The sequence below is a fragment of the Cricetulus griseus genome (genome assembly GCF_003668045.3).
Source record: "Cricetulus griseus strain 17A/GY chromosome 1 unlocalized genomic scaffold, alternate assembly CriGri-PICRH-1.0 chr1_0, whole genome shotgun sequence".
NCBI classification, from domain to species: Eukaryota; Metazoa; Chordata; class Mammalia; order Rodentia; family Cricetidae; genus Cricetulus; species Cricetulus griseus.
In genome coordinates, this window is record NW_023276806.1 from 64,773,789 (window position 1) to 64,785,759 (window position 11,971).

At 49.5% G+C, this 11,971-nt stretch overlaps 1 protein-coding gene across 3 annotated transcripts; it reads right to left on the reverse strand.

Moving 5' to 3' along the window:
• Positions 1 to 2,573: 2,573 nt before the first annotated feature.
• On the reverse strand, positions 2,574 to 11,867 carry Ube2q1 (ubiquitin conjugating enzyme E2 Q1). 3 transcript variants are annotated; one of them, XM_027393270.2, is made up of 14 exons: positions 11,410 to 11,547; positions 10,087 to 10,197; positions 9,237 to 9,341; positions 8,815 to 8,919; positions 8,127 to 8,177; positions 5,740 to 5,880; positions 5,471 to 5,555; positions 4,815 to 4,875; positions 4,543 to 4,633; positions 4,352 to 4,410; positions 4,203 to 4,251; positions 3,841 to 3,936; positions 3,496 to 3,562; positions 2,574 to 3,066 (listed from the first exon to the last, which is right to left on the reverse strand). In XM_027393270.2, exons 4-14 carry the CDS (start codon positions 8,842 to 8,844, stop codon positions 3,035 to 3,037), a joined length of 762 nt encoding a protein of 253 aa, XP_027249071.1. In that variant the 5' UTR covers positions 8,845 to 8,919; positions 9,237 to 9,341; positions 10,087 to 10,197; positions 11,410 to 11,547; the 3' UTR covers positions 2,574 to 3,034. The 3 variants fall into 3 exon arrangements, with proteins under 3 accessions (XP_027249071.1, XP_027249070.1, XP_035307389.1); XM_027393269.2 differs by lacking the exon at positions 10,087 to 10,197 and having other exon boundaries at positions 11,410 to 11,863; XM_035451498.1 differs by lacking the exons at positions 2,574 to 3,066; positions 3,496 to 3,562; positions 3,841 to 3,936; positions 10,087 to 10,197 and adding an exon at positions 3,962 to 4,089 and having other exon boundaries at positions 11,410 to 11,867.
• Between the last annotated feature and the right edge of the window lie 104 nt (positions 11,868 to 11,971).

Genomic DNA, 11,971 nt, shown 5'->3' on the forward strand with positions numbered 1-11,971 from the left:
AGTGCCAGCCCAGGTGTGTACTACTTCAGTAGACTCTGAGAAAGCCACCCCAGGGGATGACTTTCTTCCTTCTGTGGGTAAGGAAAGGCGGCCTTCCTGTAAGTGAAAGGACCTTCCTGGTATTGCATAGCGCGAAATGACACCTGGGGGAGGTGCCCTAATCAGAACTGGTCTCACTCATACCAACAGCCCCGGAGTTTGGAGGCCGTGGTGGGAGGGAAGACAGAGCTGAATTCTGGAGAAACCTCTTCAAGAAAGGTGAATTTTTGGCTGGTACCATGCTCTCTTACCATGGTAAAAACATCCTTTTATTCCCACAGAATGTCCCACTAGAGAACATAACCCAGGACGCTGTAATTGTTTGAACAGCAATGACAGGGCTGCTTCTTTATACAAGCTGCTACCTTGCCCATCCCCCTGCTTCTGACTGCTTCAGCTTTCATGATCTTCATCCAGGAGCTGGGAGTTAGCAGACACTAGCCGAGACTTGTTGGGGAGCTGGTCTGCTGCCAGAGCCCACTCCCTGTGGCCTCCGCCTTCTGCTTCCCTCCTCTGCCACCACCTGCCCTAAGTTTTGTGGTGTTTTGTTTTGCAGAGATTTTGAATTCACACCAGGTGTCCATTAAATCCCCAGGGAAGAAAAATCACTGGTGCTTCTCAGAGGTGACTGTCCCTTTGCCAAAATTCTGTGGGTCTCCCTGAAATCTTAAACAAGCTGAACATAGGGAGGAAGGAGTTGGGGGACTAGATGGTGGACACCCTGCCATCTCGCCAACTTTCCTTCTAGCCACACATCCTGAAGTTTGAAGTTTAATGGAGCACGCTGGGAACATGCAGCTATTTCTGTCTGCATGCACTGCCCTGAGTGCCATCCATTCTTGGGGCCTCAACATTGAGTTGCTTTTCCATTTTACCTTTCCAAAGGGTGGAGTCTTGTCATGTGTCTTTAGTCTACTAAACTGGCATAAACATTTGAACAACAACAACAAAAAGCAGCCAATCACACTTTCCTCTCTTTGTAAGCCAGGGCAGACTCTTGGTGGTTGGAAGAGCCCCTGTCTAAGTTTCTTGGTGTTGCATGTAGTATCAGGTACAATAGTGAGCCATCACCCTAGCAAATAAAGGTTGTCGTGTCTTACATGTCTGGGGCGAGTGATACGTTCTAGTTACTGCTTGCTGCCCTGTCCTGCCCCTTAAACTGCTGCATGGAGACACGGCCTCATTTTTAAATTAAGCATAACTTTACGAGAAGCTTAAACTTAAGATTTTATCATAAAAGGTTTGAGAAGAAAAATGGAAGATTGTCAGGAGTTAGTGTCACAGTTCACAGAACCTGACATTTTCCTTCATGTCAAGTGGATATGAACCCGTTATGTTTTAATAAGTTTATTAGAGCCAAACTATTTAAATAACTTTATTTGATTCATCCTTTGGTAGATGAGAAAAATACATTACAAAATACATTATACAGAGGACAGCTCACAGTACACATTACTAAAAACACAATCTACATGTCAGCCAGGGCTGGCTTTAAGTTCAGAAGGAAGCCACACAGGCTATGAGATAGATTTCAGTTCCATGGAATGACATTTCCCCTTGTATCCTCTCGTGTCTCAGCCTCACTGTGTATTAGCACCCCTAATCTGGTGGGTGTAGGCAGAATTAGAGCAGCATCAAGTAGGACTGGTGAACTCTCCATCCACCTAAGCAGCAAGACATTCAAATCCCTAAAAGAAAGGAGGAGCAGGGAGGATGGCCAAATTAAAATGCCCATACCAGAGCTGGGTTTTCTAAACCCTGGGACCTTGCTTAGCTGTCCCTCGACTCTGTCACATCAGCTGGCAGGTGGTCTCACAACAAGCTCACTGACAGGGAGATGCAGGCGTTGTGTGCCATGTGGAGAGCAGTCTCACAACAGCAGGTCCATCCAACAGGGTGTGCAGTGCTGATTTCTGGCTCTGCAAACTTCTCTCCTTCGTGCAGTTCCTGGGGCTGAGCTGAGGACCCACCACACAACACAGCCACATTGCTGGTTACAGTAGGACAGCAACTTGGGAAATGGCTAGAAAGAATCCAAAGTTCATGTCTTTTCTTAGATCACCTAATGAAGCAGATGAAAGGTGAGCAGAGGATGGGAAGGCTGGGAACCAAGGTGTACAGCCACTCAGCGGGTTGCTGGGATTAGAGAAAACCTCATGCATCCTGGAGCCTGGGCCCCACCCCACTCAAAAGGAGTTTATGAAGCGGCTACTCAAGTCTCATCTTTTTCTTGGACATTTCAAAATGGAGATTAATACAAAGAAGCCGTTATCAATCAGGTTGTTTCTGGGCCTCTGCACTGTAGTTCAGCAGGCCAGACTGTTCCAAGGAATGTTCCAAGAGGCCTTCAGGAGCAACCTAGGGTCACATCAGGCAAGTGCTTCAGCTTGGCATTTCTCTTGTGCTAGCAGCAAAATGCAGCCTCTCTGTAGCTTCTCCTCGCTACCAAAGCATGGTGGGCCTGGCACCCCTCCCCACCACCCAGCAGTCAGGGGATGTGGGAATAAAAATAAAGATGAGTCAAGACCAGCATCTTCAAATTAACAAACTGTAATTGTTTTCCCAAAGATACATTTTTTTTTCATACACATCCATCATACACTGTAACCAAAAAAAGCAGTGTACATGAAATAAGAGAAAATAAATTAAAAACCCATAGCATAGGTAAGGAGGCTCTAGTCTGGAGCACAGCTGAGTTTCCAGCAATATAAGGAGGCTTGAGAGTTTCTTTATAAGAATGCCTGCTAGCAAGGGTTCCAGCAAGGTGGTTGGTCTGTAGTCAGTCTTGAGTACTTGAAACAGTTCAGTGTGTGTTGTTTGTTGTTGTTTTTCCTTAGCGTTTAGAATAGCCATCATTGTCCTGCAATAGGCAGAGCTATCACGTCCAGGAAAAATGAGGGAGGGAACCAGAGGCAGCGTGAGATCCAAATACAGCATTCAAAGGTAATTGGTCCAGTGGTGCCTGGGGGAGGAGGAAGGGGATGATACTCCAGGGTTAGCCATCCTCCTTTGGGGGTGTGTACCAGCCTGCACAAAAAACACAAACCAGCATGGTGAGGGGCAGGCCCAGGCCACCCCAATTGCCCACCCCAATCCCTGAGGACCCTCCACTGTTCCAGGAAAGCAGATCCTAGGAAGGATGTCTAATCCAGCATAGGGACACAGGCATAAGGAAGCTGAGGATACTCACCTGGAGGTTATTATAAAGGAGGGAGACTGGTGAGCCCACCCAGAAGTAACAGAAATTGGATGATAGTACCCAGTCTACCTTTGACCCCACCCCTGGCACTTCTTGGGGAGAAGAGTGAGGTTAACCACCTCCAGACTTCTAGAGAACTGGGCAGATGCTGATCAATGGACAGTAAGGCTCAGAAACCAAAGGTTCTTGCACTTGGCTGGCGTGGGGCCAGAGGCCTGTACAGGGCTGGCTCTTCTGGGGCCGGGCTCCAGCCTCACCGTTTTTTTCGTGGATCTGCACCAAAGACTTGTAGGACTGCTGTGCTCTTGTTAGGCTGTACTGAGACTGGGGAGAGAAAGTCGCCAGGTCAGGTCATGGCCAGCTGCAGCATACTGCCCCTCACTTGCAGGACGTTACCCAGGGATTCAAGAATCCCAGCTTCCAGCACCAAGCACCTCTGCCTGGGAAGGCCTTGAGGACATACCACACTGCACAGCTTCCCTTTCCAGACCTGTGCCCACCCCAACATCTGAGGATGCCTTCCCTCCACCTCAGAGGCCTTGTCCTCTGTCCCTCAAAGGCAGCTTTAGCTCTGCTTGGCTCCTAGTCCCCGGGGCCCTTACTTTGTTGGCTCCAAACTGCACCCGTGCCTTTCCCTTCACCAACGTGGCGCTGATCTGCATGATCACGGACTCTATGGAATAGGCACTGCTCCAGCCCTGGGGCACAGCAGGGACAAAGCAGGAGTCAGGACACAGCTTCCCGAGATACCTTCAGCACCTTTCCAGGCAAGAGGCTGCCTTCACAGAAAGGTCCCTTTACTCCCAGTACGGTCACCACCTGTCTACTTAGGATGCTGGTACAGGTTATGCCTAGTACAATGAAAGGGCCATATTATGGCTATGATCTTTTCCTCCACCCCAATGGTTAAAACTCAGCCAGCCCCACCCAGGCCAATGGCCAAGAGTGAAACAGGCTCACTCACTTGCTTGGTGAGAAGTTCCATGCAGATGGCACCTCCACCCAGAACATACCTACAGAAGAAGGGTTAGTCAGCTGTGCCTGGCCAGAGGTCCAGTCCCTTCCTCACCTGCTGTATCAGAAATAGCCTATTCCCTCTGCCCAGCCACTTACCCTCCAGAGAGGACTGGAGACACAACCCTGACGAACGGTGGGTCAAAGGGGAAGTTATCCTGAGAGAGAGAGAGAGAGAGAGAGAGAGAGAGGCAGACAGCAGTCAGGGAAGAAAGGCCTGCATTCTCGTAAGATTCAAGGCAGGCAGGGAAAGCTCAGTCAGGGAGGGGGCTGAGAACAGGCCATCTTACTTTAAAGGAGAAGTTAAGTAGGATGAAGTCTGCTCCTTCCTTCTCCTTCAGGATCTGGAGATCGTTGTGCAAAGCGCTGTCCTGGTCAACTCTACAAAGCAACGAGCCTGGGCTTAGACTGATGGGTCCTGACTGAGCAGCTTCCCCGGGCTCCACTGCCTACACCTGCTCCTGGGACCCTGTCACCAACACACTGCATGGGACATGACTCCCCCTGAGGACCACCAGTCACTCCACCCATTTGGCTTTCTCATCCCACCGTTGCCACTCACTTGAGGAGTTTGACATTCCAGTCATAGAGACTGTCATTCACGAGTTCGACTGCATAGTTTCCTGGAAGGAAAGGAGGCATCAGTAAGATGATTTGGATCAACAGGTGGACCCCTCACTCTTTGTAAGAAAAAGACCCAACTTGAGCCATGGTGGCACACACGCCTTTAAAGTCAGCACTCAGGAGGTAGAGGCAGATGTATTTCTCTGAGTTCAAGGCCAGTGTAGTGTACAGAGTGAGTTCCAGAACAGCCAGAGTTACATAGAGAAACCCTGTCTTGAAGGGAAAAAAAAAGCTCAAAGGGTCCAGGTTTGTCTGGATATGCACGAACTCGTCATGCCTTGAGGAGCTCCAATCCCTGTCTGAAAAGTTTATGGGCATCTGTGTGATCTAGAAAGTCTCAGGGCTCCTTCCCAGCACCATAGTGCATCCTTTAAAAAAACAAACAAACAAACAAACAACTACATTAATTTGCTTACTTCATGTGTGTGTGCATGTACCACCCATGCAAGTAGAGGCTCTCTCTGTCATGTGGGTATTGGAGACTGAACTCAGGTCCTGAAACTTGATGGCAAGTGGTTTTATCCACCAAACCATCTTGTGGCCCATACCATGTCTGTTTTGAGGAACTCCTGTGTAGCCCCTGGACAAACTCACCGCCTTTGAAACTCTGTGATCGGTATATATCCCTGAGCTCCTTCATCAGCCGGTCAGTGGCCTGCACCGAGCCAGACACTGCACCCTGGACAGGAGAGAACACACAATTACTCCTTGATCTGGTGGGCAAACCTTAAGGCAGTCTGGCCTAGGGGAAGGATCAGAGAGATCCAACGAAGGAGGCAGCTTTCCATACTGATGGGCAGTGGCCTGCCGCTCCCAGCCAGCACCCACCAACCCTTTGCCTTGCCTCTCTACAAGGCACGTACATTTAAGTAATCTTGCCTCTGGTTCTTTTTAATTTTCTCTAGGATGGCCAGGTTTTCTTTTCCGATGCCATCGTCTTCAGATTTCTTGCCCTCTGCTGGCTCTTCCTCTTTCATTTCATAGTGATCTAGGTCTTCTGTATCCTGAGGTGGGTATGGGAGTGCAGAGGAACAACACCACAAAGGGAGTGGATAGACTATTCTTTCTGTATAGTCCCACTTGTCCCAGAGCCTCAAGCCTCCGTGGCATTCTTGAAAACAGCTTAGCCTCATTTCCTCCATAGTCTCAAGGCCAAGGCACATAGGGTCTAGTTTTTTGAGACTGAGTTTCAAATAGTCCAGATTGTCCTCAAACTCATTATATATCGAGGATAACCCCTATGTTAAGGATACAGGTGTGCACAGGGCTTTTATTTTGAGATAGGGTCTTGCTATGCAACCTTCCCTGACCTGGAACTCACTATGTAGATCAGGCTAGCTTCAAATTTGCAGGGATCATCCTGCTTCAGCCTCCTGAGTACTGGATTACAGGTATGTGTCAATACATCTGGCCTCCCAAAGCAATTTTCTTCTCTTTCTCTATTCTCAAACCAGAGCAGCAGAGCTACAAAGAGGATTGAGAAAGGGACGGTCTTCTGTTCCCTAGGAAAAATCCTGCTTCAATGTCCCCAAAATTCCCTTGGCAACAGACACTTCTCAATTTCTATAGATGAATGACTTTGTCCTACAGTGATGAAAAAGCCTAGGCCTAACAGAGCAAACTAGGAGCCAGCTAGGTTGCTCAGTGGGTTCAGGTGCTTGCTATTAAGCCTGGCAACGCATGTTCAATCCCTGGAACCTCAGTAGATAGAACTCACTCCTTCAAGTTGTCCTGAGTTCCAACACACATACAACACATCTTAAAAACGTGAAGAGAGCTTGGTGTTGGTGGCATCCGCCTTTAATCCCAACACTCAGGAGGCAGAGGCAGGCGGATCTCTGTGAGTTCGAGACCAGCCTGGTCTACAGAGCAACTTCCAGGACAGCCTCCAATGCAATGTCTCAAAAAACCAAAACCAAAACCAAAAAACCCAAATAAATGTTAAGAGAAAATTAGATCGTTAAGTTTTTCCTCTCTCCCTACAAGAGCAGGATCTGACTTGGGTCCCCAGAAGTACTCATTGCCAAGATGGAAATGAGGTGGTCCAAAGTAGATGGTGAAACTCGACAACATATTTAGCTCCTTATTCACCCAGCTGAGTAAACAAGTGGCTCACCAAGCAGAGGCCACACAGAGGCAGCTTCAACTCCACAGTCAGATACTAGGGACGTGGTAAACAGGGTTGAACACTGCTAGGAAGGACAGTTTCGTGGCGGGTCAGCCAACTGTGGGTGGGTCTGAAGATCAGTACAAGGTCATAGAGTCTGGGTCCAATGCTAAAAAACATGATCAGAACTACTGTGCAACAACAGGACATCTTGTCAAGTTCTGTACTGGGATCAACACAAACTACCTTACTTTATTCCTTTATAACACTTTCTATCATTACCTTCCATTTTATAGAAAAGCTGAGGTCTAGTGAATTAATCCTTACACCCAGTCAAAGCAGATTTCACAGAAATAAGGTAAGTTCTATCTGGCTGTGAGGCTATTTATAAATACATTTCTATTTATATTCTATAGAAGCACCTACATCTAGACATGGTGGCACGTGTCTGTAGTTCTAGTACTTTGGAGGGTCAATTCAAGCCATCCTCGACTATACAAGTGAGTTTGAGGCCAGCCTAGCTTACACAAGACCCTGTCTCAAAAAATAAACAAGAGCTAGAAAGATGGCTCGGCAGTTAAGTGCACTGGCTGCTCTTCTAGAAAACTGTTGCCAGCCCACACATGGTGGCTTACAACCATCTGAAATTCCAGTCCCAGAAGATCTGATGCTTTTTTCTGGCCTCCACAGGCACTGCAGGTATATAGTCAGACATTCATGGAGGGCAAACACCCATGCACATAAAAATGAGAAAAATATAACATCTATATTTTAAAAGATTCTATCAGGTACATTATACGATACTGTTTATTATCTGAAACAACCACCTAATATGTATCATAATCCTATTTTTATGAGAATAAGTGAAAATCCCCAAATAAGACAATCGGTGTCAACTAGGGTCTGTTAAGACTCCTGAAGCCATTTGAGATTAAGTTTGTCCAGTATTGACTTGTTTTAACAGATTTGCACCTAAGTGCTTTCATAGATTGGATAACAGATGGCAATCTCCTTTACTTCATGCCAGTCTTTATTCTATTGATACGTTTCTTTCCCCAGTTCAAAGCTGGAGCTGTTTATATCAAATGACCCATACTAATGACAAACACTTCCCATCAATGCCATCTCAAGTGGTAAGCCTACCTCAGGCATCTCCTCATCTTCATCTTCTGAAGACACTTCTTCCTGCGTGCACTACAGTGGAGAATGGGGCAAAGACAAAGATCAGAGCCCAGTGGGTTGCTAGCATGCAGCCGCAGACCTACCCCCAAGCCCTGAATGTCTGGAAGAAGGGCACTGTGCCCATAAAGATGCCAGTTTCTCCACCAGCCACAACTAAGCGGAAGCATGAGCCCAAGGGATGGATGACTTTGCTACCAGCCAATTATTCTCTTCCTACCACATGCCAAAGAAGAAAAAAAAAAAACAGTCGTTCTTCTCATCTATTCTGCAGATCTCAGCTTCACTTTCCCGAGAACCCTCTTTCATTTGATCTCCTATAGAGTGACCATGTGTTTCTGGCTCTAAACAAAGGGCCTGGGTTTCCAAGAGCCATCAACTGCTATTGCTAAGATAAAGGTAAAAAGGCCTTCCTCATCTCAACCTGAGGGATGCTGGCCCTGGGATGAGTTCTGATAGGACAGAAGCAGTGAGTAGTGTCCCATTTAGCCAGATCCTCATCTGGAGAAGAGTCTGAGAATCACATGTGTGCTTGAGAGCAGTGGGGGTTGGAAGAAGCAACTGTAGTTCCATCTCAATTATCAAGTGTTTATCAAGTACTCTTTGGGAGGACTGAACAACAGGACCCAGAGCCCAACCCTCAACTGCATACCTGCTCTGCAGGCAAGGGCTGATCCAGCATTTCCACATCGGGATGCTGAGGGAGGTTGTAGAGTTTACACAGGTCAGAGATGATCCTCTTCAGATGCTGCAAGAGCTGGGGTGGGGACCACAGACACATCTCATACATCTTCCTTACTACAATCTGGACTGCCAGCTCACATCCCAAAATGGTGGCTAGTTCTCTAACTGGATGGCCCTCAGGGTTATAGGAATGATTTTCCCTAGTAGACCTACCCTGGACCTGCTACAGAGATCTGCCTTCTCTGGCTTCACTAAGCAACTCACCTAAGAAGTCTGCCCCAAGACGTTCCACCCAGGGTACCACCCAATCTCAGATCTAGCTGCCTCTCACAGGTATTTTGATGAAGCCTCGCCAGGAACAAATGCACTCTTCCCTCCTGACCCCCTCACCAAAGTATTCCCTTTCTTTATGTCCACCAGCCTCTCCAAGACAGCAGCCAAGTTAGGGTCATCAGACTCCACCGACCAGATGGGGGGCACAGCAGGGTATGATTCCTGAGGGGGAAAGCAGGGAGAATGATCACAAGGGGAATCAGAGAAACCAGTTTTTACTTAGCCTTCCCTCTTCCCTGAAGACTTCTGGTTCTTTTCCTTCCCACCACCATGCCCTACACTCATAAACAGCAGCTCAGCCTGGGAGGACCTGGACTAAGAAGCAAACTGCAAAGGTACTTTCTCCCAGAGTAAAAGCTAGGGAAGGCTAATGATAGCAAAGGAGGCTCTGGCTCTACTGTCCTGACTGTCACACTCCAAGTTCTCCCACACCCAGGCTAGAGTCCTTCAGTGTTTCCAAACTCCAGAATCATGGGGACGGAAGATCACCTCATAAGTCACACTGATGAGAAAAATGCAGGCTGTAGCCACCAGGGGAGGAGGAACTAAAATAAAACTGTCTCCAAAGCTAATAGTAAAAGGGTATGCGCAAGAAACCCCGCCCCCAAACAGAGCCCCTCAAAGACCCATTCTCCCTACTACTCCCTCAGGAACCTGCCCTCTCCTCAGTCCAGGCAGGCAACGGCTGGGAGAAAGAAGCCTACGCTACAGACATTCCCAGCATTCCTGAGCCACCATGCCAAAGGAGCCTAAACAGACTCCCCCACTCTGCCCAAGGCAAGGGGGCCAGTGTAGGCCAAGTTTCCTTTAGAGGGGCCGTGGGCACTGCAGCTGAGAACCCCCAAAGACAAAGACAGTAGTTGGCCTCTGGAAACTGAAAGGAAGCAGCTGGAGGAAGCAAACCTACCCGTAAGTGAATCCACTTAGCAAAATCCAATCTTTGATGTTTCAACACATGCCAAGGAAGCCTTACCCACTTCTACTGGGGATCTTAGCGATGCCATAGTTCTAACCAGTGCTGCAGGAAAAACAGTACCAAAGATGCTAAAATCTTTTCTTGACTGAGCCACTCCTGGTGGTCATAGCTTGGTGAGGTAAGCCTCAGCTTGGATAGATGATTCCCCATCAAAACTCAAGTGTCTTGTTACTACTCCACTCCCATACCTCACCAAACCATGACCTGGTTTGGTGGCAGAAAGGGATAGAAAACACCATGAAAAATGTACTTAAGTGTTCAAGTACCACAAAATTCACAAGTCTGTCTTTTCCCAGGCCACTCCCATTTCCAGTGTGGATAAAGGGACTGCCCACTAGCCCTCTAGCTAGTTCCAGGAGGGACAAGACCTTTACAGTCGGTGTTATCAACCAACGTGAACACTATACCACGGAGTACCAGGTGTTACAAAATTACACCCAGCAATTTCCTCAAGGGACACTAGGAGATACAATAAGGTAGGACACTTGTAAGGTGTTTCCTAATCTAGTATAGTTAGGATGGAATGATGCCCACTGGGGAGCAATGGCGCTGTTACTGCTCAAGACACACACATTGCTATCACCACCAGAGAAGGCAACAACCACCTAGGACAAGCAGACATAACCCCAGAAACGGGGAGGTGAGTGGCAAAGTTGCTACCAGCTGAGGCAAAAAGAGTTAAAGGTTAGTTACACCAGAGTAAGAGGAAATCCTAAGTAAACAGCTAACTATCACTTGGTGAAATTCAGGGAACCAAGATGGGTTGCATGAGGGATGCCTGGGCAGGGAACCCACAGGTGGTAACATCTGAGTGAAAAGAACTGCTAAGAAGGGTCACTACCGAACTGGGCCGAGTTCCAGGTTAGGTCCTTCCGGCAGAGACCAGGAATCTTATTAGAGTTGGGGATGGGAAGAAGAAATGGGCATTCCTAAGTGACATGGTAAAGTTGTGGAGGAGTACGCAAAAGGAACCAGAATCATAAAACCTGAGGTGTAGGTGGTTTCATAGGAGAGGGTGGTCGAGGGGCCACATGTCTGGGAGTCTCTCGCTCTCAGGGGTCAACAGTAGAGACTGTGGCTGCACCACAGAACCTCAAGCTGAACCACAGAAACAAGTGTAGTCTGGAGAGAAGGAGCCGAGCCCCAAGAGGGGACTCCGGCCTCCGGGTCCTTCGAGAGCAGGAGGGTTGTATGGTGTGATTTCGAGCACCAGACAAGGGACCCCCAGCGCGGTGCAAACGAGAAGGTCCTCACCGTGATGTTGCAGTGGATGCGGACGGGGTCCCCCGGCACCGACCCCCGTGAGGGGAGATGGGGTCCGGGCGCAGCCCCGGCCCCGGCCCCTCCGGCTCCGGCCAGCAGGAACTCGCAGCTCAGCTCGTCCAGGCAGGCGCTGGCAATGCGGAAGCGCTCGTGGCCGCGGTGGAAGATGGACTCGAGCAGCTTCAGTTCTCGCCTCAGGCAGGGCCCCGGCCCCGGGCCCCCTCCCGGGCCGCCCCCGGCCCCCGGCGCCGCCCCCTGGACCCCCAGCTGCTGCCCCGGCCCCGGCTGCTGCTGCCCCTGCGGCTGCGGCTGCTGCATCCTCCGCTCCGCTCCGCTCCGGGGCCGGCGGGCCGGGAGCCTCCGGCCTCCGCTCCGGGCTCCGCCGCCGCCGCGGTCCGCACTTCCTGATCCCCCTTCGCCAAGATGGCGCCGCCGCCACCTCCGGGACAGGCCCCCTCCGCTAGCCGGCCCACCCCCCCCACGGCCGCCGGAAGCCGCGCGCCCCTCCCCCTCCGCGGCGGCCCCGCCTCCGGCCTCACGTGACCTCTGAGCT